Source organism: Sorex araneus, chromosome 3 (genome assembly GCF_027595985.1).
Source record: "Sorex araneus isolate mSorAra2 chromosome 3, mSorAra2.pri, whole genome shotgun sequence".
In the NCBI taxonomy this organism is placed as follows: domain Eukaryota; kingdom Metazoa; phylum Chordata; class Mammalia; order Eulipotyphla; family Soricidae; genus Sorex; species Sorex araneus.
The window spans coordinates 228,961,346-228,989,188 of NC_073304.1; the positions used below are offsets into that span (position 1 = coordinate 228,961,346).

Below are 27,843 nucleotides of genomic sequence, written 5' to 3' on the forward strand. Positions count from 1 at the left end.
TCTCTTTTAAATAAGAAAGGCATACATTTATTGCAAATCTAGAAGAAGTACCAGAATATCACTAATACGGAAAGAAATCAGCAATAATCCCATTTTCATTTTTCTCCAAACACCTAAAAACTCGATTGGTGGGTCAGCACCCGTGTTCTCCCCCATGCAGTTAGCAGAATGCACTTAGAGCAGATCTCTCAGAAATCAGTTATAAATATTAAATTGTATCGAACATTCATAGTAAAAAAAGTTGTAAAGTGCTGAAGTCACGTCTGCAAAGTGGTCCCCCGCCTCCCCCCACCCGCCCCAAGTCCTTCTCCAGCCGTGACAGGGCTTGCTGACCGCCACTTCCATCCCCAGGGGAGGGGAGGTGCGCTTTGGCCGGACACTTGGTCACTTCCTCCCCGCTCCCCCGAGTCTTTTTTGTTTTTTTAATTTTTTTTTTCCGATTGTCCTATTTCTATGGCTGAGAAAACACTCTCCAGGCGGTGAGGAAGGAAACTCCTTTTGTTTCAGCACGGAGAAGTGTTCAAGCTTGGATGCGCCTGGAACCAAACGAGGCTTGTGAAGAATTGTCCCCTGAGTTGTCCTAAAGGATGAGGAAAGATGAGCTGAGGATGGGTGGAACAGCCCCGGCGAGAGTGATGCTGTACCCGCCTCCCCTCCGGGCCGGGGTCAGGTGGAGACACGCTCGGGGCCTGTCACCCCGACAACAAAAGGTTGACCTGGGAACACACAGCCGGCAACTCGGTGAAATCCAGGCTTCCGGGAGAAGCCGGACGGTGGCAAGGGTGGCTCGTGGGGGGTGAGGCTGTTCTACCCCAGGTCGAAACGAATACGAGAGACTGAACAAAGTCGGTGAAATCAAACAGGGCTCCGAGACCGGTGAAGAAATGGATGATGCTGAAAAGCTAAGGCAGTTTGCTATTCCTTATTCTTCCCTCTCCAAAAAAAAAAAGCATTAAGTGGTCTCCCTCCTTCTCTCATTTTTGGGCCTCCCCCTGGCGGTGCTCAGGGCTTACTCCTGGCTGGGTGCTCAGGGATCACTCCTGGCAGTGCTCAGGGGACCGTCCGTGTCTTATCACACCGAGGGACCTTTCGGACGGGATCTTCTTCTGGGAGAACAGCGAAGTTAAACAAGGTTAAAAAAGATCCTTCCAGGCAGCTGTGGGAGCACAGAGAGGTCCCGGTGCTGCTCAGAAACCTCCGATTTTTCGTTTGATCGCTTTAATCATCTTAGAATAACTTAATAATAAATAGTCATTTAAATTAGAGACACTACGATCACAGACTTCTGAATAATTAAAAGCAAAAGGAACGATCGTTTCGAATGCCGTTCTAGCGAGTCTGACTGGGAAACACTTCCGGAAATGACTGGCCACAGGAAAGGGAAAAGTGAGTGGTCATCTTCACATTTATGAAATTCAAGTTGTGGATATACTTGACCGTTGCTGTGTCATCATCAGCCAAAGGTTTTTGTCTTCAGCTGAACTTCAATTCCACGGGGGTCTTTGGGAAATTTATGAGGTCCTGGTGGGTGTGTTGAAACTTCTCTGTATTTTTCAATGACATTTAAACAATGTATGCCTATTTCTAAATATGAGTCATTTCAAGATGACTTAATATTTTTGGGGACGATCAATTTCTTTCTTTCTTTCTTTTTTTTGGTTTTTCGAACACACCCAGTGGTGCTCAGCGGCTCCTGAGGTGTGAGCCCTGGTGATGCTGGCGTGGAGGCCACACATGTGGTACCCGGGAGGCCTCCTGCAAGGCAAACGCCTTCAGCTTCCAGCCAAACCGTCACTCCCGCCCCTCAATTTCACATCAGTGACTGGGCGCGACGGTATTTGGGCCGAGAGGAGTTTATCACATGTGAAGGTTCTCAAAACCGCTCTGCCCGTCCACGTCACTCTGAAAACTGTGCACCTGAGCCCCTCTCCACGCGTCTGTGGCTACCGCTGGCGGCCAGGGGCACGGAGGATGGGAGCGTTTGGGGTGGGTTTTGTTTTGGCAAAAAAAAAATAAATAAATAAAAACAGCAAACTTAGGAGAAAGCAAAGTAGAAGGGCGGCGGTAGTGGCAATCACGTATACATTCCCTTTCAACTGTCGCTTCTGGGGGGAGCAGAGGCTCCCCCGCCCCGTTCCCCGGGGCCCCCCTCCCTGGCCTTCCCCGTGGGGGCGGCGGATGTCCTAAGGCCCATCGCTGCGCGCGTCATACGTGCTCCCTTTTCTTCTGGACTTTCGGCTCATTTTTCCCAAGGTCCATTTCAAGAAAGTCTTCGGGCACGTCCTTCCCGTGCAGCCCCTCCGCCTTGGGCTCCTGAGTGTGGGGGCGCTGGCACAGCCCCGTCTTACAGGGTCTCACCAGCGCCAGGCACAGCGCCGCCAGGGCCATGCCCCCCGCGCAGGAGTAGAAGGCCCGGCTGTAGATCTTGCTCTGGTCCACCAGCAGCCCTGCAGGAAGCACACACGTCAGCCACGCCCGGCCCGCCTGCACGCGTGCACATATGCACGTGCACATATACACACATACGCACACATATATATGCACGCACATATGCACGTGTGCACATATGCACGCACATCCGCATGCATATATGTATATGCACGCACATGCATATGTATGTGCACATACACGCACATACGCATGCACATATGCACACAATCACACGCGCACACATTTGTATGTACACACGCACATATACTTGTGTGCATGCACGCACATACACACAATCACACATGCTCACACATACACATGCACTCACACGCAGGCACATACATGCACACACATACACACATGCACACACACATACACTCACATACACACAGGCACATATACATGCACGCACATACACACGCACACACATGCACACACGCACACATTCGTATGTACACACAAAAACTTGCGTGCATGCACGCATATATGCATGCACGCACATACGCAAGCATGCACATACACGCACATACGCACACACATATACATGCACTCACATACACGCAGGCACGTACATATGCACGCACACACATACATATGCACTCAGATACAGGCACATATACACGTACATACATACATACACACACATGTGCGCACATTCGTACGTACACACGCACATACACTTTCGTGCATGCACGTAAATACTGACTCACACACATACCACATGCACATACACAAGCAAGCACATACGCACATGCACATATACACACATACATACAAGCATGCACATACACATGTGCGCACATATGCACATGAACACGCACATACTAACGCACACACATACTTGCATGCGCACACAGGCACACATATACATGCATGCATACACATGAACACATGCACATACACACATGCACACACATACATACATACGGGCACACACGCACATACACACATGCACGCATATATGCACACACACGTACATACACACATGCACGCATATATGCACGCACACGTACATACACACATGTATGCACATACATGCAAGCACGCACATACCCACACGCACACGTGCATGCATGCATACGCATGCACACACACATACACATCTATATACCTACGTGCACATGCACATACATACGCACATGCACACACGCACATGTACACACGCATGCACATACGTACATGCTCACAAACGCAATATACACACATAAACACGCATATGCACACGCAATTATGCCGCTTTCTCCAGGGATCAGGGCGAATGGGAGGAACCTTTTCAAGACCAGAGTGAAGAAACAGGCCAGAACCAAATCCCCTGAGGCTGTGCCCCTGTCAGGGGGAGAAGCCTTCAGTCTGAGAGGGCGGTGGTATTTGTTGCTTTTATTGGGGGGGCAGGGGGAGCTACACCCGGTGGTGCTCAGGGCTTACTCCTGGCTCTGTGCCCAGGGATCATTCCTGGTTCTCTCAGGGGACCTTACAGGGCACCAGGGCTCGAACCCGGGCTATTATTTATTTATTTATTTATTTATTTTTGCTTTTTGGGTCACACCTGGTGATGCACAGGGTTACTCCTGGCTCTGCACTCAGGAATTACCCCTGGCGGTACTCAGGGGACCATATGGGATGCTGGGATTTGAACCCGGGTCGGCCGCGTGCAAGGCAAACGCCCTACCCGCTGTGCTATCACTCCAGCCCCTTGAACCCAGGTTAGACGTGTCAAGGCAAGGAGGCAAGCGCCCTCCTGCCCTGCCCCTCCCCAAGGCTCCCCTACAGCAGCAGAGTCGTTCTGGAGGCAGAAGGCGCCACTCCTCTCACCGGCTTTCCTTTCAGGCGTCTGAGGGGCTGGAGTGATAGCACAGCGGGGAGGGCGTTTGCCTTGCACGCGGCTGACCCGGGTTCAAATCCCAGCATCCCATATGGTCCCCTGAGCACCGCCAGGAGAAATTCCTGAGTGCAGAGCCAGGAGTAACCCCTGTGCATCGCCGGGTGTGACCCAAAAAGAAAAAAAAAAGGTGTCTGAATGGGGCAAGAATTCTCATCTCAGTAACTTCCCTGGGGGGGTGGGCGGCCCAAGTGCTAACCAGCCGGTCTGGGGGCCCAGTGGTGAGTGGCTCAGTGCCAGGACCTGAGCGTGTGGTGCTGCCCTAGCCCTGGGGTGACGGTCCTCCCGGGGCACACCTGGGGGTGCTCGGTGAGTAAGAGACAACACGGCCTTGTGCTTCTGGTAAGGAGGGGGCCGGTGATCACCCTGGGCCCTGCAGGGGGCGCTGCTCTGCGCCTGTCCCCCACCCCATGCTGAGAAGGGAAGGCAACTTCCAGGGAGCCCGTGGTTCTGGACTGAGTATGGGAGGCTAGATCCTGGGTCCCTCTGCCCTAATGAGGCCAGGCGGGGCAGCTGGCCAGCCCTTCCTGCCCGGGACCCTAACTCAGCGTCAGCTGCTGATCGTCCCTCAGCCACCACCAACCCACCGTCACCGCTAATTCACCACCGACCTTCACTAATTCACCAGCAGCCCTTGTGTGCTCTGGTCTTTAGCGTCCCCATCTTCATCTCCTTTTTGGAGGGGGTGGGGTTGGGACACATCTCATGGTGCTCAGGAGCGACCCCTAGCGGTGCTCTGGGTATCACATGTACTACCAGGGGTTTGAGCTGGTCAAAAATCTTACTCCTGGGCTGGAGTGATAACACAGCAGGTAGGGCGTTTGCCTTGCACGCGGCCGACCCAGGTTCGATTCCCAGCATCCCATATGCTGAGCACTGCCAGGAGTCATTCCTGAGTGCAGAGCCAGGAGTAACCCCTGTGCATTGCTGGGTGTGACCCAATAAAAGCAAAAAAAAAAAAAAATCTTACTCCTGGACTATCTCTCTGGCCCAGGGCCCTTCTCTGTTGCTTGGGATTGAACCCAGGTCGACTATGTGCAAGGCAAGTGCTCTCCCTGCAGTGCTCTTCCTCAGGCCCTTTGGGTCCTTCTCTTTAGTAAAAACAGGGTGGGGTCCTGGGGATCACCCGGACCCTTGACAGCTGACTAGAATGGATGCTTACCCAAGGAAGTGCACGCACTTGTACACACACGTGCGCGCGCGCATGCACACATACACACATGCGCGAACACACACACACACACACACACACACACACACACACACACACACACACAGAGTCCTGGGGCTGGGAGTGCGTGCATGCACCTTACCTGCCAGGGGCGGCCCGGCCAGCCCTGAGATGCTCTGGATGAAGACATAGACCCCCGCGGCCGAAGACATCTTCTGGATGCCCACCACGTCGTCCTCGGCCAGCAGCGGGATGTGGGTGCCGGCCACGGTGCCCACCATGCAGCCGAAGAAGACGCTGCAGCACATGAGGCCCGGGAAGTCGGAGGCGAAGGTGAAGGCGAAGAGCGAGACGGTGACCAGGACCACGCACACCAGCTCGATGTAGATCTTGCGCATGGGCTCGCGGTTCAGCACCAGCCCCATCCCGATGCGCCCGAAGACCTCGGCGATGGCCATGGCCGAGAGCAGGAAGGCGGCACGCTCGGGCTGGATGCCCAGGCTGATGCCCAGGGGGATGATGTACAGGGAGGGCGCGAAGAAGCCCAGGGTGGCGAAGAGGCCGAACAGCGCGTAGCAGATGAAGCTCTTCTCGCGCAGGATGGAGAAGTCCAGGAGGGGGGCCCTGGCGCTGGAGGAGGAGGCGGCGGAGGTGGCCCCCCGCCCCCCCGGGGGCAGCTCGCCCCGCGCCTCCAGCTCCGACTGCGCGCCGGGGGGCAGGTGCCGCGGGGAGGTGGGCAGCTCCACGCCCGAGTCGATGGAGTCGATGGACGTGCGCGTCTTCTCGTTGTCCATCATGAACTGCGCCTCCTGGCGCGGCTCCGGGGCGCCGGGGGCGGCGGTGGAGGCGGCGGCGGCGGGGGCAGCGGGGGACGCGCGGACGATGATGGGTCTCAACAGGGCCCCGCACACGGCGATGTTGAGCTGCAGGAGGCCCACCAGGAGGAGGCTGTACCGCCAGCCGATGCGCTCCTTCAGCGCCGTCAGGGCTGCGCGGGGCGGAGAGCGGGCGGGTCAGCGCGCGCTCCCGGGGGGGCATCCCCGGGCATCGCACCCCTGCACCCCCCCCAACACACACACAGCCGCCCTGGTGCCCCCTAGCACCCCCACGGGAGGGGGGGTTTGACCGTCAGCCCCCCCCAGAGGCACTGGCAGAGTGTCACGGGGACTCTGCCAATGCGACTCCCCCCAGACAGACGGCACTGGGGTGAGGAGATGCCCCCCCCCCCCGCTGCACGTGCCGGGCACCCCAGCTCCACGCCAAACCCGGCAGGCCCCACCCTCCCCAGCACCCCGGGTGGCCCCGACTGCAAACCGAAGGGTGCAGGGGCCCGGAGGCAGGTCGGTGCCAGGGGCATGTGGCCAGCGCGCCCCGGCCCGGGGCTGGACGCCAGCACCAGGGGGTCCCCCACCTCCACCCCACCGCTGCCCGCCGGCTGATGCTCGGGGGTCCCCCGCACACCACGGGCTGGAGCACCGTGGGGAAGGCGCCCTGAGCCCACCCCCGGCCGCAAACGGAGAGCATAAGTGTGCTGGCGCCCCGCCCGACTTCCCTGCTCGGGTGCTTTTCCCACCCGGGATAGAGAGTGTGGCCATAAGGAGAGGGGGGGGTCGCGTGTTGCAGGGGTGAGGGCGTGGAAGCGTGCTGCGGGGGCGGGGCCGCGTGTTGCAGGGGTGAGGGCGTGGAAGCGTGCTGCGGGGGCGGGGCCGCGTGTTGCAGGGGTGAGGGCGTGGAAGCGTGCTGCGGGGGCGGGGCCGCGTGTTGCAGGGGTGAGGGCGTGGAAGCGTGCTGCGGGGGCGGGGCCGCGTGTTGCAGGGGTGAGGGCGTGGAAGCGTGCTGCGGGGGCGGGGCCGCGTGTTGCAGGGGTGAGGGCGTGGAAGCGTGCTGCGGGGGCGGGGGTCGCGTGTTACAGCGGTGAGGGTGTGGAAGCGTGCTGCGGGGGCGGGGCCGCGTGTTGCAGGGGTGAGGGCGTGGAAGCGTGCTGCGGGGGCGGGGGTCGCGTGTTACAGCGGTGAGGGTGTGGAAGCGTGCTGCGGGGGCGGGAGTCGCGTGTTGCAGGGGTGAGGGCGTGGAAGCGTGCTGCGGGGGCGGGGGTTGCGTGTTGCAGGGGTGAGGGCGTGGAAGCGTGCTGCGGGGGCGGGGCCCGCGTGTTGCAGGGGTGAGGGCGTGGAAGCGTGCTGCGGGGGCAGGGTCGCGTGCTGCGGGGTGAGGGTGTTGCTTCCTGCGGGGGAGGGGAGGTAACACGGTCGGGGGGTCAGTGCTGGAGGGTGGTCAGGTGCTGTGGCGGAGCCTTGGTGCCGGGGTCGGTGCTGGGGGGCCATGGTGTGGGAAGGGGGCGCGCTCCTGGCCGCTGGAGACCCGGCGCTCGGCGGGCAGGGCCCTGGGGACGCGTGGGCACGGCTCCCTGGCCGGCGGCCGCTCTGGCACGGCGGGCAGCAGCGGCCGCAGAGCCCGGCGGCTGGAGCAGCCTGAAATAGCCGCTCCCCGGCTGCTTTCGAAAGAAGCTGGCGACCTCCGCCGGGCTCAGGGCACATCCCGGGGTCAGCCCCCCACCTCACCCCACCCGGCTCTAAAAGGCCCCCTCCCCCCTCCAACGGCTCGGGATCCGTCCCGGAGCTGAGGAGGGTTCTCCTGCGTCTCCTGGGGCAGGTCCTGAGCCCCCCCAGGCCCCCGCAGCTGGGCTCTGGGGCTGGACCAGTCCCCCGCACCCCGGAACACTGGGCGGCCCCTTTGCATCACTCGGTCCCGAGGGTACTTTCATTTTCTTGCTCTGCTTTGCTTTCCGGGACCTCCTGAGCTGGACTGGGGTGTGTATGTGTGTGTGGGGGGGTGTGTCTGGGAAGGGGGGGTCCTGGAGATGCTCTGCCACAGCCTGAGGTTGGGGGGCACCAGAGGGCCCGGGAGGGGGGGAAGATACCCAGGCCCGGGGCACGCACTGCGGCCGTGTGAGCTGGCTCTCCTGCCCTCCTGCCTTCGTCATCACCCCTGGAAGGGACACGGTGTTCGCCAGCGTTTCGTTCTTCTGGCACCTGTTGCTCTGACAGCTAAGGCAGGAGGGACCCAGCCCCTGGGTTCCCTGGAGACAGGCCGGGGTGCTGGGGGAGGGGGCGGTCACTGGGCTCCACCCCTTGTCTGTGGTTCCGCATCCCCCATTCGCACAGACAAATTAAAACTGCAAGGCAGGGCTGGAAGGAACCGCACTGCGGTGGGTAGGGCGCTCGCCTGGCCCGGGGGCGACCCAGGTTGGATTCCCCGGGACCACAGAGGGGTCCCCGAGGCCCACCAGAGGTGATCCCTGAGTGCAGAGCCAAGGAGGAAGCGCTCAGCAGCACCAGGTGTGACCCCCACAGCAAAACCCACAACCGAAACAAGAAACGGCGAGGTTCATTCTAGGCTTGGCTATTTCCAAAGGCTTCTCACGCGGCTGTCTGCAGCTGGCCTCATTCTCCAAGCTCTGATGAACACGCGGGCACAAAGCAGGGTCTACCCCGAGGGTGCTCAGAGTCCCCCTGCCTGTCAGCCTATACTCAGAGGCACTTCAGAGCCACCGGGAAGCGGGGAGGAGGCAGCGAGCACCAAAGGCAACGGCAAGCATCTGGCTGCGTGTGGCACCGGCCCCTTGGGAAAGACCCGGACACTTCGGGGGCCCCTAGATACTTCGACATGCCTCTCCTGCGGGAAAGGGCAGGCCCCCCCGCACACGAGAGGGCAGAGGGCGGGGCTGCCAACTTGGCATGTGGGAGCCCAGTTTCCACCCGCCAGTTGCAGAAGTGCCCTGGGCACTGCCCACCGTGCCCTTCAGCCCCGAGACAAGGAGACAAAAAGAGTCCGAAATAAATCTGAGGGGGCCGGAGCGATAGCACAGCGGGAGGGCGTTTACCTTACACAAGACTGACCTGGGTTCGATCCCCGGCATCCCATGGGGCGCCCCCCCAGCACCGCCAGGAGTCATTCCTGAGTGCAGAGCCAGGAGGAACCCCTGAGCATCGCCGGGTGTGACCCCAAAAGCAAAAAAGCAAGAAAGAAATCTGATTCTCTTTGTCCGTGGGTGACCTGCCTCTCGGCACCCATGAAGATCCGAATCGCGGACAAGGGTCCGGGTTGGGGGCCTGCAGTACTGCACGTGTGGGTCTCTGGGTTTGAGCGCCAGCGCCACCAAACAGACAAGAATAGACCCCCGCCCCCCGCCGGGGGTAAAGGGCTGGAGGCACAGCGGCCCCTCTCACATACTCAGCCTGACTTGGGCACAGCACTGAAGCCCCCTCGAACCTGGCTCTCGGGACCAAGGAGGGAGGGGCCTGCCGGGGTGGATGCTCCGAGTCACGTCCATGCCGGGCGTGAGGCCTGACCTTTGCCAGTGTGGCTTGGTGCAGTGAGGGCCACCGAGACCCCGAGACACAGCAACTCAGATCTAACGGGGTCGGATTCCTGAAACGGGGCCAGGGAGGAGTGAGGCCAGGAACATGTGTGTGGGGTGTGTGTGTGTGTGTGGGTATATGTGTGTGTGTGTGGGGGTGTCTCTGTGGGTATATGTGTGTGTGTGTGTGTGTGTGTGGGTATATGTGTGTGTATGTGTGGGGGGGTGGGGGTGGGGGTGTATGTGTGGGTATGTGTGTGTGTATATGTGTGTGTGTGGGGGTGTCTGTGTGGGTATATGTGGTGTGTATGTGTGTGTGTGGGGTGTATGTGTGGGTATGTGTGTGTGTGGGTATGTGTGTGTGTGTGTGGGTATATGTGTGTGGGGGTGTCTGTGTGGGTATATGTGGGTGTGTATGTGTGTGTGTGTATATGTGTGTGTGTGTGGGTATATGTGTGTGTGTGGGTATATGTGTGTGTGTGGGGGGGTGTGTGTGGGTATATGTGTGTGTGGGGGGGTGTGTGGGTATGTGTGTGTGTGTGTGTGTGTGTGTGTGTGTGTGCGCGCGCGCGCGGGGTGGAGAGAAGGCCCAGAGTCCCGGGGCTCCCTGCGGGTGGCCCCCGGCCCCCGGCTCACCTACCTGGTGCGAAGGCGAACATGGCAAAGCACTCTCCCGTGGAGGCGACCGCCGTGACCATGGACCGATTCTTGTCAAAGTAGAGGGACAGGATGGTGACCGTGGGGAGGAAGGCCAAGCAGTACCCCAGGCCTGTGGAGGGAGAGGCGGGACCTTGAGGACCACGTGCCCCTGGGGACCCCAAGCAAGGACGCGTGCGGGGAGATGCGGGCCTGCCTTGTCCCTCTGTTTGGGGAGTCGGGACTCCATCTCGGCGCTTCTCACGCCGGCAGGGGCTTTGTCTACTCCGGTGTTTATGATCAGGCTCCCATCAGCACCCATCACTGTCACTGTCACTGTCGTCCCATTGCTCATCGATTTGTTCGAGCGGGCACCGATAACGTCTCTCATTGAGAGACTTGTTGTTACTGTTTTTGGCATATCCAATATGCCACGGGTAGCTTGCCAGGCTCTGCCATGCGGGCTCCATACTCTCAGAAGCTTGCCGGGCTCTCCGAGAGGGGCGGAGGAATCGAACACAGGTCGGCCGCGTGAAAGGCGAACGCCCAACCGCTGTGCTATCGCTCCAGCCCCAGCATTCATCGGTGTTTCTTATTTATAAAGGTGCTGATACTGGGGGAGCCATAGCACAGCGGGGAGGGCATTCACCTCGCACGCAGGCGACCCGGGTTCAACCCCCAGCATCCCATAGGGTCCCCCGAGCACTGCCAGAGGGAATTCCTGAGTGCAGAGGCAGGAGGAACCCCTGAGCATCGCTGGGTGTGACCCAAAAAGCGGAGGGGGGAAAAAGGGTACTGTTACCCCGAAAAGGGGGCTTTGTGTTCTCAGTCACAGCACCTTCACTGTCACAAGCGTGGGTAGGCTGCAGTTATTTCGGGGTGACAGGAATGCAGACTGCTTCTGGGGGCCAGGCAGAGCGCCCTGAGGGCCGGAGGGCCCGCGTGGGCAGCAGCCAGGAGGCACAGCGGGCACCACGGGGTCTAGTGCAAAAACCAAAGACTTGGTTTTTTGTCTCTTTTGTCTCTGTGTCTGCACTAAAAAAAAAATAATAATAATATATATATATATATATAGAGAGAGAGAGAGAGAAAGAGGGGCTGGAGTGATAGTACAGTGGATAGGGCATTTGCCTTGCACGCAGCCGATCCGGGTTCGATTCCCAGCATCCCATATGGTCCCCCGAGCACCGCCAGGAGTAATTCCTGAGTGCAGAGCCAGGAGTAACCCCTGAGCATCGCTGGATGTGACCCAAAAAGCAAAAAAAAATAAAAAATAAAGTAACTGCTGAAAAGATTTTAAAAAAACAGGATTCCATGATTATTCTTCTTTCAGGGGAATAATTATACTCTTTCTCTGGGCCGCAGCTGGCAGTGCTCAGGAATCACTCCTGGCGGTGCTCTGCGGACCCCCCAGGGTACCAGGGATTCAATGGGGGAAGGCGAGAGGCAAGTGCCTTAAACCCCAAACTATCACCCAGCCCTCAGGTTTATTACTATTGATTTGGTTTTTGCTTCGGGCCATGCCTTGGGATGCTAAGGGGTTACTCCCTGCTCAGTGCTCAGGGAAATGGGCACTGCCAGGGCTCCGGCATACAACGCCAGTGATGGGCCCATTGCACTGTCTGTCTGGCCTGTTGATAGAGTCCTCACATACGACTTTTATGTGAAGAGATATGAGTTTTGGTATCCGAAGACAAAGATGAAATAATTAAAGGTGCCTGCTCTTCGTGGGCTGGAGCTATAGCAAAGCGGGTAGGGCGTCTGCCTTGCACACGGCCGACCCGGGTTCGATTCCTCCATCCCTCTCGGAGAGCCCGGCAAGCCACCTAGAGTATCCCGCCCGCATGGCAGAGCCTGGCAAGCTACCCGTGGCATATTCGATATGCCAAAAGCAGTAACAAGTCTCACAGTGGAGACGTTACTGGTGCCCGCTCGAGCGAATCAATGAGCAACGGAATGACAGTCCTGGGCTAAAAACCACCCGTGATTTTCTTTTTTCTATTTCTTTGCTTTTAGGGTCACACCCAGCGATGCACAGGGGTTACTCCTGGCTCTGCACTCAGGAATTACTCCTGGTGGTGCTCAGGGGACCCTATGGGATGCTGGGATTCGAACCCGGGTCAGCCGCATGCAAGGCAAACGCCCTACCTGCTGTGCTATCACTCCAGCCCCCACCCGTGATTTTCAATGTAAAGCACGCCTCCCCTTGCATTCTGCAGTTCAGACCCTCACGCCCCACCTTTGATAAGGACCAGCTAAAGGTGCATTGTCCCAAGTGGGTGATCCTACCCCTGGGGTGGAGAGTGCTAGGATGACCCTGGGTGGGCAGGGGTCACTCAGATGCAATTCTGGGGGAGGGTTCTGTTGGTTCCCTTAAAGAAGGTAGAGTTGGGGGCTGGACAGGTGGTACGGCGGGGAGGTGACTGCTGTGCTCGCCTGGAAGCACAGCGGGCCCTGGCTCGGCACCCCATAATATGGTCCCCTGGGCCTCCCCCAGAGTGACCCCCGTGCACAGAGCCAGGAGCAGGCGGTCTCCGAACACCCCTGGGTGCGGTGCCCAAACAAGTCAGTAGGTTTTGTGACTGCAAAAGTCAGGGAGAAGAGGGTAGGAAATGATTCAGCCGAGCCCTGGAGTCCACACAGCCTAGGTCAAAAATCGAGGGAGGGGGGCTGGAGTGATAGCACAGAGGGGAGCGCATTTGCCTTGCACGCGGCCGACCCGGGTTCGATTCCCAACATCCTATATTCCCCTGAGCACCGCCAGGAGTAATTCCTGAGTGCAGGGCCAGGAGGAACCCTTGTGCATCACTGCATGTGACACAAAAAGCAAAAAAAAAAAAAAAAAAAAAAAGTAAGGGAGGAGGAAGAGGGGGAGGAAGCAGAGGAGGAGGAGGAGGAGGAATTGATCCATGCCTGCCCTCCCTGCAGAGAACCTTGAGCCCTGGGAGCACTCACCAGAGAGGAGACCGATGGCGAGGTACATGTGGTAGACCTGGGTCGAGAAGGACGCGGCCACCATCCCCGCACTGACCAGCAGCCCTCCGACCATCACCACCAGCCGGTGGCCGAACCGCGCGCTCAGGACCGTGGAGAGGGGCGCTGGGGCAAGGAACACAAGGGCACACTTTGAGGCTCCAATTCCGAAACTGGGAACACGAGGAGGGGGAAGGGGGAGGGGGGAGGGGGAGGGGGGGAAATGAGGGAAAACACCCCGAGACAGCAGCGGGTCTGGGCGTGACTTCGGTATTGCCTCTGAGGGGCCCTACTCTGGGGCTCCTCTCCGGGAAGCCCGGAGGAAGGACAGCCTCGAGCCAACCGCTCTATTTTTAGATGAAAGATTTCTGGCTCTCCACGAGCGCCTATCAAACGAGCTATGGGTTTAATCTGTGACTCCAATCAAAACGGGTTTCCTCAGCTCGCATCTCCCCCCCCCTCGTACTCTCGGCCTTGGATTCTTAGATTCTTGCCCGTTTTTTTGCAGCGCCTGCCCGGGATGGGGGTCGGAGCGGGGGTCGGGGGGGTGCTGTCTGTATGAATTCTCAGTTTTGCACACCGGAAGGGAGCGGTGGCGTCACTCAGAGCCTCAGACGGTGACTCGCTTGGCTGCTGTCTCCCCGAGACGCTGAAGTCTGAGGGTGAGGCCAGCTCTCTGGTCCGTGGGCCACTGGGGTCCAGATGGGGGCAGAGAAGGCCACGCAGGGGCGTGGGAGGCAATGTTCGAAAGGCTGCGTTTCCCTGGGGTTGGTCCACGCCCTTCGCTTGTGCTCGTACACTGTAAACTCCAGTGAACAGGGAGTCTGAGTTGGGGAACCCGAAACCTTCACGTGCTCTGAGGTGGCCCCGAGTTTAATGAGAACACAAGCTCCTTTGTCCCCGCCCCATCTTCTTTCTGCATCAGGCCAGGGGGTCCCACCCTCTGCAAGCCTTTGTACTAAACAGGCCATCTAGCGAGTGGAAAAGAAAAAAAAAAGAATAAAATAAAAGTTCATCAGGCAACGACTGTCTTTTCTGTAGCAGCCTTTAGAAGAACTGTCTCCTGGTATGAGAGAATTTGCTAGAAGTTTCTAGCTGATTCTTCGTGTTATCTTTGACAACTAAAATGTACTCAAGCTCGGGCATCTCCTTTTCCTTTGGATTACCAGAGGTGACATTTTGATTCTTATGTGTGTAGCTGATCTTTCTGAGGAAGAGTCCAGAATTAAAAAAAAAAATCAAATATCCAATTGAAAAAAAAATCACATAATAAAAACGACATAACGTCAGACCCACAGGGACTGTCTTTGGAGCTCCCCCAGCAGGTTGGCAGGAGGAAGTGGCAGGACTCGGCAGAGAAACTTTCCCTTTGCTCGAGAGCAAAGACAAGGAAGCCGCCCCCGAGATGTCCCGGGAGCATCGTGACCGTTAATGAAGGCTTTGGAACATTCCAGACACCCCAGTCCCACGACCAGAGTGGGGCCCAGCCAGGGCATGGGGAGCTTTGCACAGTGGCCTGCACCTGGGCCCGTAAGTGCCCTTGAATTAGGCCTGTTCGGCCGCGGGAAGGTTGGCATTGTGGTGGGGACGTGGGGGAAAGGCCTCGTCATTCAAGCTGGGAGGAAACGGGAACAGGCCCAGCTTCTAGGGAAAATAGTGTGGAGATTTCTGTTTTCAAAAAAAAAATTTTTTAATAGGATTAGGACCAAAGAGATACTAAGGGGAGAGGGTGCTTGCCTTGCACACACACAGTCGACACAGGTTTGATCCCAGAGGTTCTCCCAGCACTGCCTGGAGTGATCCCTGAGTGCAGAGGCAGGAGCGACCCCTGAGCACTGGTGTGGGTGTAGCCCCCAACGAAGGATTACAGTTTGACTCGGTAACTTCACTCCCAGGGGCCTATCCAGAGAGCAGAGATCCCGGTGCAAAGATCTCTGCATACTTGGGGGCCCTGCAGCTCTGGCCACAGTAGCCAAGATCTGGAGAAAGCCCAAAGGGCCCGAGAGCATGTGAGTGGACTAAGGGGCCGTGACGTAGGTGCACCGCGGAGTATTACTCAGCTGTAAGAAAAGGCCAAGTCTTGGGGCTGGAGCAATAGCACAGAGGGTAGGGCATTTGCCTTGCACGCGGCCGACCCAGGTTCGATTCCCAGCATCCCATATGGTCCCCTGAGCACCGCCAGGAGTAATTCCTGAGTGTGTAGCCAGGAGTAACCCCTGGGTCGGGTGTGACCTAGAAAGCAAAAAAAAAAAAAAAAAAGACCAAACCAAAAAAAAGGGAGAAAGACATATACTAGGTAGCAAGGGACCAGTGTTCAATGGCAAAATCCCTTAGACTCTGGCCATAGAATTGGGGTGACGCCCTGAAACTGTCTTGACTTCATGTAGTCGGGGGAGGGGCTACAGAGGACCACTGGGCCCCCTGAGGAAATGCACCACACACAAAGGACACCATTCAGACTTCAGGGTCAATGAAGGAGGGTCTGGCTCTAGAGGGTGTGGGGCCGAGGAGGTACCCACCTGTGAATGTCATGACAAACACACAAATTGACACTATCCATGAGACCCTGCTGTTGGATTCACTGAAACTGGTCATCAAGTCATTAAAGAAGATGCCGAAGGACTTGATGATGCCGTAGGTAAAGATTTCAATGAAGAAAAAAGAAACCGCGACGACCCAGCCCCATCCTCCGTCAGGCACTTGGGTGTAGACATTGGCTCTGCAGCAAGACGAGGATTTCGTTTGGACCATTCTTAATCTGGAATAGAGTCAGAGAAAAAACCACATGTTTGTAAGAGCAGCAGTCATAGGAGGGTGGATGATGCTATTACTCTTTCATTCATTTCTTTCTTTTAGCTTTTTGGGTCACACCTGGAGATGCCTAGGGCTTACTCTGCACTCCTGCACTCAGGAATTACTCCTGGTGGTGCTCAGGAGACCATAGAGGATGCCGGGGATGAACCCCGGGTCAGCTGTGTGCAAGGCAAACGCCCTCACCATTGTACTATCACTCCGTCCCGTAATACTCTTTCTTCCTTCCTTCCTTCCTTCCTTTCTTTCTTTTTCTTTCTTTCTTTCTTTCTTTCTTTCTTTCTTTCTTTCTTTCTTTCTTTCTTTCTTTCTTTCTTTTTCTTTCTTTCTTCCTCTTTCTTTCTTTCTTTCTTTCTTTCTTTCTTTCTTTTTCTTTCTTTCTTCCTCTTTCTTTCTTTCTTTCTTTCTTTCTTTCTTTCTTTCTTTCTTTCTTTCTTTCTTTCTTTCTTTCTTTCTTATACCCTTTCTTCCTTCCTTCCTTTCTTTCTTATACCCTTTCTTCCTTCCTTTCCTTTCCTTCTTTCTTTCTTTCTTTCTTTCTTTCTTTCTTTCTTTCTTTCTTTCTTTCTTTCTTTCTTTCTTTCTTTCTTTCTTTCTTATACTTTCTTCCTTCTTCTTCCTTCCTTCCTTCCTTCCTTCCTTCCTTCCTTCCTTCCTTCCTTCCTTCCTTCCTTCCTTCCTTCCTTCCTTTCTTTTTGGGTCACATGTGGCGATGCACAGGGATTACTCCTGGCTCTGCGCTCAGGAATTACCCCTGGCGGTACTCGGGGGACCATGTGGGATGCTGGAAATCAAACCCGGTTGGCTGCGTGCAAGGCAAACGCCCTCCCCGCTGTGCTATTGCTCCAGCCACCGCCAACACTCTTTCAATGAGAATTCTTACCGTGTTTCTTAGGTTGGCACTTTTTGGTCTTTGGGTTGTAACGACAATGACAACAACATCTTGCCTATGGAGCCCCCAAAGAATTTAGAATTTTTCACGCTGTGACAGCTCAGTGGGAAGGGAAACTAAACACACAGGCTCCTAGTAGGATTATCTCGGAGCACTCTGAAAGGCAGGGACTGGCGCCCGGCAGCTCCCGAGCTGACCTGGAGCAGGTGAGGAAGGAGGGCGAGACTTGGAGCCAGCACAGCTCACAGCATCCTCAGGAGCAGCCCCCCTGTGTCCCCCCGCTCAGCCCTCTGGCCTTGCCCGTCCTCCAGCCACCCTCTCCCACCGGCTCCACTCTGATGAGGAGATTAGGATCTGGCACCCCACGCGGACAGATCCACGCGGACAGAGCTCCCCCTGAGGCCTTTCTTGGAAAACAGGAGTCAGGTCCTCAGAGTGGACGGCCCCTGGCATTATCCATGATGGCTTTTTTTTTTTTCTGGGCACACAACGGCTAATTTTGAACCGGATGACCAACCCAGATGACCAGCCCTTGAGGCCTGGGCAGCGGCTTAACCAAGCTAAACCTGCCCTCTCTGTTCTTTTCCCTTCAGAGATGCGATAAGCCTTAGCACAGGGCGTACCACGATGCCGCTCAGAGGAAACAGCCTGACGCCGGTGCCCTCTGGGACCCGGAACGCGATGCTTTAAAGCCTGTGCAATTAGCCACCCTGTGAAGCAGGGGCGAAAGGCGAGGAACTCGAGCCATAATAAATGAATCCGTGGTCACAGGAACTCACGTTGACTTAAGATTTTCCGCATCGATGCAGTTACCAGCAGATGGGAGTTGAGGTTTAGACTGCCCGAGGGTCCTCGTCCCAGAACCCAGGGGGGCAGGGACAGATCCTAAGGCAGGAGGGTCTTGGAGAAAGGACGGGACACAAACTCATCCCTCTCCCTGGGAGCCTGTTTTTGTGAACCCTCCTTCCTCGGGCTGGAGTAGCGGCTGACCATCGCACAGGGCTCCCAGGGACCTGGGCGGGGGGGAGCAGGGGGGTCTCTTCACACAAATCGCTCCTCTGTGTTGGGTTCAAGGGAACGGACCAGCATGCTGCTCGGAGAAGTGTTGCTTATCCACCTCCTGGGCCCAAAGATTTGAGATGGTGCCTTGAGGCGTATTGCAGATGGGGTTGCCCCAACACCCCTGCTTCCTTTGACGTTCTAGATTCAGTCCCAAGAGAAGGCAGCTGGGGCAAGGGTTGAAAGGGGCTGGCATGATAGCACAGCGGGTAGGGTGTTTGCCTTGCACGCAGCCAACCCGGGTTCGATTCCCAGCTAGTCCCTGAGCACCGCCAGGAGTTAATTCCTGAGTGCGGAGCCGGGAGTAACCTCTGTGCGTCGCTGGGTGTTAAAGAAAAAAAAAAATTTTTTTTTTTAAAAACCACAAGAATCTGGACACCTTGGGCCGAAGTGGTAATACAGCAGGGAGGGCATTTATTTTGCACACGGCCGACCTGGGTTCGATCCCCGGCATCCCATAGGGTCCCCCAAGCACTGCCAGGAGTAACTCCTGAGTGCAGAGCCAGGAGGAACCCCTGAGCATCACCGGGTGTGACCCAAAAAGCAAAAAAAGAACTTGGACACCTCCCCCCCCCATTTGCCAGTCTTGGCTTTAGGATGCTCTTTCTCCCTAGTAAGGGGAGAGGGGGCCGGGCCTGCCGCACCCCTTCCCCTTCCCCCCACTCCAGCCCGAGTCCCAGCTTCTCTCGGGGACCCTCTGCCCCGGCTCCCTGTCCCGGCTCAGGGGCTGGGGGCCATGTATCTTTTTGAAATGCACTTACTGCCTTTTGTTCGGTTGGGGTCACAGCCAGTGTTGCTCAGGGCTGACTCCTGGCTCTGCATGCAGGGGCTCCTCCCGGCAGTGCTCGGGGGACCCTCTGGGATGCCGGGGGATCCAACCCGGGTTGGCCGTGTGCCAGGCAGACGCCCTCCCCGCTATGCTCTCACGGGCCTGAAATGCTCTTGTTACTGTGACTTTTTTCTCTGCCAGGGACGTCTCCCCTTTCTCTCCTACCCATTCTGGCCTTCTCTGTCCCTAAAACCAGGCCGTACTTCTCACTCTCAGAGACTGCCCTGCCCTGGGAATCCTCCTCGACTTTTACTTCATCTAGACTTTTATTTCCATCACGTGACACCCCTCCTCCCCCCACCACCACATACAGACACCCATTGGCCCCCAAACTTTGTGCCCTAGACCCCTTAACCCCCCTTGATACTGGTTCCTCCTCGGCGTGGCCTAGGGCCCTACAGGAGGCTGTAAGCCATTCACCCTTGAGAAAAGTCTTGGTAAATTCTTCTGGGCAGGGCTGGGGGGGAAGGGGGTGGGCAGGGAGGGAGTGGATTTGGACCACACCCTGCAGTGCTCCATTTGCAAGTGCCCTTCCCGAGGTGCTGGACTCTCTCTTTTTAATTTTTTAAAAATTTTTATACTTTTTTTTCCTTTTTGGGTCACACCCGGCGATGTACAAGGGTTCCTCCTGGCTCTGCACTCAGGAATGAATCCTGGCGGTGTTCATGGGACCCTATGGGATGCTGGGAATCGAACCCGGGTCGGCCGCATGCAAGGCAGGGCCGGTGGACTCGGCTGCCTTTATCTGATTGGCTCCATGTGTCCGATTCTAAGTTCAAGGAAAAGGAACCTCATGGGTTTATTTTTTCCTTTTTTTTTTTTTGGTAGTTTGTTTGGGTCACATCCAGCAATACTTGAGGGTGATTCCTGGTGCTGCTGGGGGGGTCCAAAAGGAAGGAGCCTGGGTTGGCGGTGTGCCAAGCAAGCACCTCCCCTCAGCACTCTCTCTCCAGCCCCAAATCTGAGGCTTCCGTCTCGGCAACCCCTCTCACTCGATCTGATTTTTTTTCTCCCCCCCAGAAAAATTCCTACCAGGTGCAGGGCCCCCGGGGCGGGTGCAGATAACACAGAGACGGGCTCAGTCTGCAGGGAGGTTAAGTCTTGGCCTTGAAGACAAGGACACGGAAGCCGAGGGCCGAGACCCATTCTCTGTAAAACCGCTTCACTGCGTGCTGTCCACCTTCCGGTTCAGCGAGCTTCTGGTAAGCCGGGACTAAATGAGGAAGTCCCTGAGGTCCGGCCACCTCCTCTCTGACCCGAAGGCCCCTCAGGAGCCTCAGGCTTTTCTTAGAGGGCTCAGGACCGCGGCAGAGGGGGACGACCCACACGCAGCCCCTCTGCCCACCAGGGTGGGCCACGAAAGGGCACGGTTCCGTCTGGCCCGCGGCGATTGCAGGACTCAGAGCTGTCGGTGGGCCGGCTCGGAGAGGAGGCGGGGGAAGGATGGCACTGCGGCTTCTGTGGGAGGGGACACGTGCCCGCTGCTGCCAGAACGCCAACTCTTCAGTTCCGGCAACGCAGGACCCGCCCGCTGGTGCTCTGGCTTTCTTTGCAGAACGGGGTTGAGTTAGGATCAACCCGGTTTTTTTCTTTTGGGTTTTATTTGTTGGCTTTCGGGTCACACCCGGCCATGCTCCCAGCTCTGCACACAGGGATCCCTCCTGGCGGTGCCTGGGGAGACCTTACCGGGTGCGGGACATCGAACCCAGGTCGGAAGCAAGCAAGACAGTTGCCTGACCCACCATACTCTATCTCTCTGGTCCCTGTGCTGTTGATCTTAATGTTCCGTGTGTGTGTGTGTGTGTGTGTGTGTGTGTTTGTGTGTGTATCGGGGGTTGTCACACCCAGCTGTGCTCAGAAATTACTCCTGGCGGTGCTCGGGGGCCCTATGGGGTACTGGGGATCGAACCCAGGTTGGACGCAAGCAAGTTAACTGCCTGACCCACCGTAGAGTTTCTGAGCTGTTGATTTTTTTTTTCTTTTTGGGTCACACCTGGCGATGCACAGGGGTTATTCCTGGCTCTGCACTCAGGAATTACTCCTGGCGGTGCTCGGGGGACCCTATGGGATACTGGGAATCGAACCCGGGTCGGCTGCATGCAAGGCAAATGCCCTACCTGCTGTGCTATTGCTCTAGCCCCTGAGCTGTTGATTTTAATGTTACTCTGTGTGTGTGTGTGTGTGTGTGTGTGTGTGTGTGTGTGTGTGAGGGGGTGTCACACCCAGCTGTACTCAGGGATCACTCCTGGTGGGGCTCAGGGGGATCAACTGCGTGCCAGGCAGACATCTTCCTGCTGTCCTCTCCCCACCAGGCCTCTACTAGACCGTCTGAAAGGCCGGAGGTGGGAAATGAGGGGAGACTTTGGTTCTCAGATGAAGGGGCCCCCCACCCCCCTCCCCCCTCGCCTCCCCTCCCCCGCCCTGCACGGGCCTTATTTCCAAAGGAGGGGTGCCGAGTTCCTGCGGCCTTCGCACTGGTGCTGTGTGCCTGCCAGGCGGTCCCGGTCTCCGCTCGACTCCGCAGGACCAAGCCCGGCCGAGCAGCGGCGTGGGCGCCCGGGGCTGCGGAGGGCGCTGTGGCACGGCGGGTGACAAGATGGCCATGTCTGATTGTGCGCCTCTCTCACTTCCTGAATCTGGCCAGCTGGGCTGGCGCAACTTTCCGGCTGGGCCGCTGGACCATGGCCAGTCGACACCCCAGCCCAGCTCTGACCTGCACGGCCAGGTGTGCTCCATGTCATTCCTGGCGTGTGTGTGTGTGTGTGTGTGTGTGTGTTTGTGTGTGTGAAAGGGGGGGACCGCCGCTGCCCTCTCCATGTCATTCCTGGTGTGTGTGTGTGTGCGTGTGTGTGTGTGCCCTCTCCATGTCATTCCTGGTGTGTGTGTGCCCTCTCCATGTCATTCCTGGTGTGTGTGTGTGCCCTCTCCATGTCATTCCTGGTATGTGTGTGCCCTCTCCATGTCATTCCTGGTGTGTGTGTGTGTGTGTGTGTGTGTGTGTGTGTGCCCTCTCCATGTCATTCCTGGTGTGTGTGTGTGTGTGTGTGTGTGTGTGTATGTGCCCTCTCCATGTCATTTCTGGTGTGTGCGTGTGTGTGTGTGTGTGTGTGCCCTCTCCATGTCATTCCTGGTGTGTGTGTGTGTGTGTGCCCTCTCCATGTCATTCCTGGTGTGTTTGTGTGTGTGCGCCCTCTGCATGTCATTCCTGGCGTGTGTGTGTGTGTGTGTGTGCACGCCCTCTCCATGTCATTCCTGGCGTGTGTGTGTGTGTGTGTGCCCTCTGCATGTCATTCCTGGTGTGTTTGTGTGTGTGTTTGTGTGTATGCGCCCTCTGCATGTCATTCCTGGCGTGTGTGTGTGTGTGTGCGCGCCCTCTCCATGTCATTCCTGGCGTGTGTGTGTGTGTGTGTGTGCCCTCTCCATGTCATTCCTGGTGTGTGTGTGTGCCCTCTCCATGTCATTCCTAGTGTGTGTGTGTGTGTGTGTGTGTGTGCACGCCCTCTCCATGTCATTCCTGGCGCGTGTGTGTGTGTGTGTGTGTGTGTGTGTGCCCTCTCCATGTCCATGTCATTCCTGGTGTGTGTGTGTGTGTGTGTGTGTGTGTGTGTGTGCCCTCTCCATGTCATTCCTGGTGTGTGTGTGTGTGTGTGTGTGTGTGTGTGTGCCCTCTCCATGTCATTCCTGGTGTGTGTGTGTGTGTGCGCCTTCTCCATGTCATTCCTGGCATGTGTGTGTGTGTGTGTGTGAAAGGGGGGCACAGCACAGAGGTGACACCGGAGAGATGCCCTCTTCCCGCACAGTGACTGCCTCTCCATCCGCCAACCCCCTCCGCCCCGTCCTACTTCGCTCCGAAAGACGAGACAGCAGACACCGTACGGCACGCTAGGGCTGTTTCAGCGGGGCTCACGGGTGCCGGGAGCTGGCAGGCGACCGCCCGCTCCCGAGCCAGTGCTGGCATGCATCTGACACACAGCGCGGTCATAAAAGTTTACTGGACAAAGTCTGTGAGGTGCCGGTGCTCCCGGAGCCAGGCACAGCTCCCGCCTACTACAAGCCGCGGAGCAAAACGGGTCCGGGAGCCGCCTCATCCCTGCCCGGCTCTCCGCCTTGCACTCTGCAGCTGGCCAACTTGTTTTGCACAAGGAAAAAAAAAAAAAAAAACAGGGAAACTGGCTTCCCCAACCCTCCGCCTCCTGCCAGCAGAGCCTGAAGCCGCGGTCTGAATTTTGAACTCGGTTACGGAGCCTCTGAGTTCAGCGATACGGAAATATGGGTCCCTTTTCTGTTTCATGCTCCTGGGAATTTATCTGATGGGAAGGCATGTTAAATTACCGCGTTGGGGGGGGGGGGTACTGGAGCGATAGCACAATGGGGAGGGCGTGTTTGCCTTGCACGCAGCTGACCCGGGTTCGGTTCCCAGCATCCCATAGGGTCCCCTGAGCACTGCCAGGGGTAATTCCCGAGTGCAGAGCCAGGAGGAACCCCCTGAGCATCGCCGGGTGTGACCCAAAAAGCACACACACACAAAAAAAATTACCGCGTGGGGCTCTGTGAGGGCCCCCTGGCCTTGGGTGAGTCACTTTGCCCCCTTGCTTTGTTTAATGTGGACAGGCACGGTGGCTGAGTTAAGATGACAGATCTCGGATTCATCTGGGTGGCCCCCAAGGCCCCCAAGAGTCCCCATGAAGCGCTCCGAGCTGTCCAGCCTGTGTTTGCCCCTCTCTGAAGCAAGCCCGGAGGCCGGCAGGGGCATATTTCCGTTTACCAGGAAGCAGCAGTAGATCCTGGGGAAGTCCGGCTTCAGCGTTCCCGACGGCTGGGGTTAGCCACGCGGGGCTGCCAGCGCCTGTCCTTCCCGAGGAAGCAGCGGGCGGAAACGGGGGACCGTTGGGGAGTATTTCCTCTACGTATCTGGCAGGCTGCACGGGACGCAGCCTGGCTCCTGCCCCGGCCGGCCGGCTGGCTGCGGGCGGCCCTGGGCTCTCGCCTGGCCGAGAGAAGGCTTGACATAGGGGTACCAGGAACGTGCACCACGGGCTAGGATCACAGACCGTCCCCAGCTGCGGCTGCCTCGGGGTGAGCTCGGAGCAAAGTTCCACACGCCGGCCCGGGGGAGGGGGGGCAAGTGGGGAAGGTGACTCGGCAGGAAGGGGGCCCACGGGATTCCTCGGCCAGACTCCTCTGCCCACGGCAGAGGCCAGGGAACAGCTGTGTGGGGACCAGGGTGGATTTGGGTGTGGGAGAAGGTGAGGGAGAGAGACGGAAGGAGAGGGGTGAGAGAGACAGAGACAGAGAGATAGAGAGACAGAGACAGAGAGATAGAGATAGAGAGACAGAGACAGAAAGAGACAGAGACAGAGACAGAGACAGGGACAGAGAAACAGAGAGAGACGCAGAGAGAGAGAGAGAGAGAGAGAGAGAGAGAGAGAGAGAGAGAGAGAGAGAGAGAGAGAGAGAGAGCGAGAATAGCATACAGCCCAGTTGGGTTCAATCCCTGGTACCCCATACGGTCCCCCAAGCACCACCAGGAGTAATTCCTGAGTGCACAGCCAGGAGTAACGCCTCAGCACCACTGGGTGTGCCCCCTACACACCAAAAAAAAAAAAAAAAAGACAAGACAACTCAACAACAACAAAAAAACCCAAACCAACAACAAACCAACAGACCCAACTCTAACAGACGCTGCAAGCAGCTTTGAGTCACCGGGTACAACCGATTCACCCATTTTACGAGGCGGCGGTGCTGAAATCCGAGCCCTTAATTTAACTGTCCTCGGGAGTTCCACTAAGGAAAATCCTGTTGTGTAACCACAGGAGGGAAACTCCGAGTGAGTGGTCGTCTCTTCTGGAAGCAGCTTTTCCACTTGGCTGCAGTGTTTATTTAGACACGGCAACCGTCTGTCTCGGACACCCTTCCCCTCAGCCAGGACGGGAGGGAGTTCTCTGTCCTTCTGTCCTGCCAGGATGCAGTCCTGACCCAAAAAATGCCATGTAATGGTGCCTGGGGAAGCGTGTGTGGGGTTATCGCCCAGATTTCAGCATCAACAGTGAAATACGCATAGATACACATATATGCATACGTACGGATATATGTCTAGATAGCTTCTGCCAACCGACACCCATTTTGCTGACTTGCAAACCAGTCAAAGGAAGCAGACATCTCACCGCCAGAGCAGAAACCATCTCCCCGTGGGGAAAAACGGGGTGGCACGGACTGTCTCAACTGCAGAACAAACCTGCTTCTCGGCTGACAACTTGCCACTAGTCCCTCTTGGAAAGCTTCTCCCCCCCACCAGGGACCCCTCTCTCTGGGCCCCCTAAGCCCTCACCCAAGACCGACGCCCTCCACGCCGCGCTCCCGGGGGATGGGGGGGGGCGTGGGTGACATCTTATCCTGTCGCCTAAATAAACTTCTGTCACCTGTCTGCTAAGGGGAGAGCCCGCGCCGGGGGCTGGGGGCGCGCGTGGGGGACGGGGGCGAGTTAAAGAAGCCGGAGAGAAAACACCCCTGGAGGAAATGACCCACTTCCTCCGCAAAAAAACCATCTTCCCCCGGGCAGCCTGCACCGGCCCCGGCACGCGGGCGCTCCTGCAGCAGCCCAGGGCCGCCCCCGGAGCCGGGAAGTTGAGTTGACAGCTCGGGACGGTCACGGCCGAGCCCGGGCGCGCGGGACGCAGGGCGGCCCCGGCGGGGGTCCCGGGACGCGCCGCCGCGGGGTCCGGGGAAGGGGTCCGGGTGCCGCTGCAGCGCGCGCGCCCGGGCCGGGACCCCCCCACCCGCCCCCCACCACCCCTGGCACCGGGCTCTGCTGACGCACGGCGCGGACAACTTCATGCGGAAAAGGCACGCGGGGGGCTCAGCCCCGCGCCCCGGACGCGCGCGATCGCCGGGAAGCCCCGGCCCTGCGGGGATGGGGCTGGCGGTGGTGGTGCAACGGGGAGGTGGGGAGGGGGGGACAGGTGTCTCCAGGGAGGGGTCCGCCCTGCAGCGCTCACCCGGACGGATTCCCCCCCCTCCAACAAAACTGCGCTCGCGCCCAGGGTTCCTGCAACTCTCTCCAGCGGCTGCCCACACCGGCGAGTGCGCGTCCTCCCGGGGGGCCCCCGAGCACTCCCAACTGTCAGAATATTTTCCCGGGAAGGACGGGGGGTGGGAAATGAATAAACAAATTCTCCCAAAATGTTCAGTGGTCACATGAGCCCCCCCCCTCCATTCTCACCCAGCCCACCCCAACCCACCCCAGCAGCGGCGGCAGCAGCAGCAGCTCCCACGGATTTTTTTTTTTTTTAGGTTTAAAAGGGGAAAAAAAACCAAAACCAACAACAGGACAACATGCATAGCCCACAAACTTTTAAGACGCGTAAAATAATAAAACCAACTCACCAAGTTAGAAGGGAGGAGAATAAACCCCAAAAGGCTCCCAATAAGGCGGAGGCTCGGCCTCCCCCTCCTTATAAGCCGCTCGGGAACGTGAGAAAGGTTTAACCCCTTAGGGCGCGGGCCCCAGCCGCAGCCCAAGTTGGCGGGGCCGGCTGGACACGGGGCCGCCCGCCGCGCCCTGGCCGGGGGCGCCCCCCGCCACGCCCTCCCCCCCGCCCCGCGCCCGCGCCCGCGCCCGGCCCGCGCGAGCCGCCGCCGGGGCCCCGCGGCCCCGCGCCGCTGCCGATCCCGGCTCCGAGACCGGCTGCAGCCGGTCTCCGCCGGCCTCGGGGGCGCGCCGCCGCCGACCATGTGCTGCGAGCGCCGAGCGCCGCCACGGAGGGGGCCGGCCTGGCGCGCGCGCGCCGGCCCACGTGGACCCGGAACGCGCCGCGCGCGCGCCCGCGCTCGGGGTCACGGAAGGTAACGGCGTCGCCGCGCCGGGCGCCGGGGTCCCGCGGGGGCGGCGGGCGCCCACCTCGCTGCAATCCTCTGCCCGCCGCCGGGGGGACTGCGGGGCAGGGGGGGTGGTGCTGGGGTCCCGGGCCCCGCCGCGCCGCCTCCTCCCGCTCCTCCTCCTCCTCCTCCCCGCCGGCGCCGCCGCGCGCACTGCAAGTGGAGGGCTCGGAGCAGGGGTGGGGGGTGGCGGGGGTGATCGGGGGCGCCCGCACCCGCTCTCCGAGCACCCTCCGAGGCCTCCGGAGCCCGGGCGCGCGCGCGCTGGTGGGGGGCTCTCCGGCGGGGGCGGCGCGCCCGGGCCGAACAGGTTCCTTCCAGTTTGGGTGGGAGCCGCCGCCGCCGCTCGTGCTGCTGCTGCTGCTGCGCGCGCGGCTCCGCACCCCGGAGTTCCTCCTGGCTGCGCCCACTTCCCCCATCCCGTCAACTCGCGCACCCCCGCAGTTCCCCTTCCGGCCGGGGGTGCGCTGGGGGGGGGGCAGGGGTCGCCGGTCCCCGCCCGCCCCGGGAGCTTCGCTGTTGCTTCCTCGGCGGATGCAACAGCAGCTGCTGCTGGTGCTGCCGGTGCTGGTGTAGCTGCAGCTGCTGCAGCGGCGGCGGCGACCACCAGCATCCGCGGGGCGCGGACACCCGAGCCGCCGGGCTGAGTCAGCGGCCCCGGCCCGGGACTGGCGCGCGCGCACCCCCTCCCCATCCCCGGGAGGCTGCAGGCGACGCGTCCGCACAGGTGCACGGGAGCCCCGGCGAGGGACGACGGGCCGGGACTTTCGGGGAGGGGAGGGGGCAGGCCGCGCCTCTCCTCCCCCCTCCACCCCCGAAGTTCCCGACCCCCCAGGTCACGGGGAACTCCGAAGGATGCTCCGTATTAGCGCGTCGTCGAGACAAAGCCGAGGGTGGGATCCCAAGGCGTTTCGGAGTCTCTGAGGGGGTG

The 27,843-nt window shown here is 58.6% G+C and overlaps 2 protein-coding genes across 3 annotated transcripts in view; one reads left to right on the top strand and one right to left on the bottom strand.

The window, feature by feature from the left end:
* SLC16A6 (solute carrier family 16 member 6) lies at window positions 1–26,617 on the bottom strand. Of its 2 annotated transcripts, none has more exons than XM_055131054.1 (6): window positions 26,421–26,617; window positions 15,966–16,204; window positions 13,429–13,572; window positions 10,478–10,606; window positions 5,623–6,468; window positions 1–2,447 (listed from the first exon to the last, which is right to left on the bottom strand). In XM_055131054.1, the coding sequence occupies exons 2-6, from the start codon at window positions 16,195–16,197 to the stop codon at window positions 2,206–2,208; spliced, it is 1,593 nt and encodes a 530-aa protein (XP_054987029.1). In that variant the 5' UTR covers window positions 16,198–16,204; window positions 26,421–26,617; the 3' UTR covers window positions 1–2,205. The 2 variants fall into 2 exon arrangements, with proteins under 2 accessions (XP_054987029.1, XP_054987030.1); XM_055131055.1 differs by lacking the exon at window positions 26,421–26,617 and adding an exon at window positions 23,803–23,834.
* The window catches only part of LOC129403538 (arylsulfatase G-like), a 99,760-nt gene that overhangs the window by 12,094 nt on the left and 59,823 nt on the right, over window positions 1–27,843 (top strand). The window lies entirely within an intron of this gene.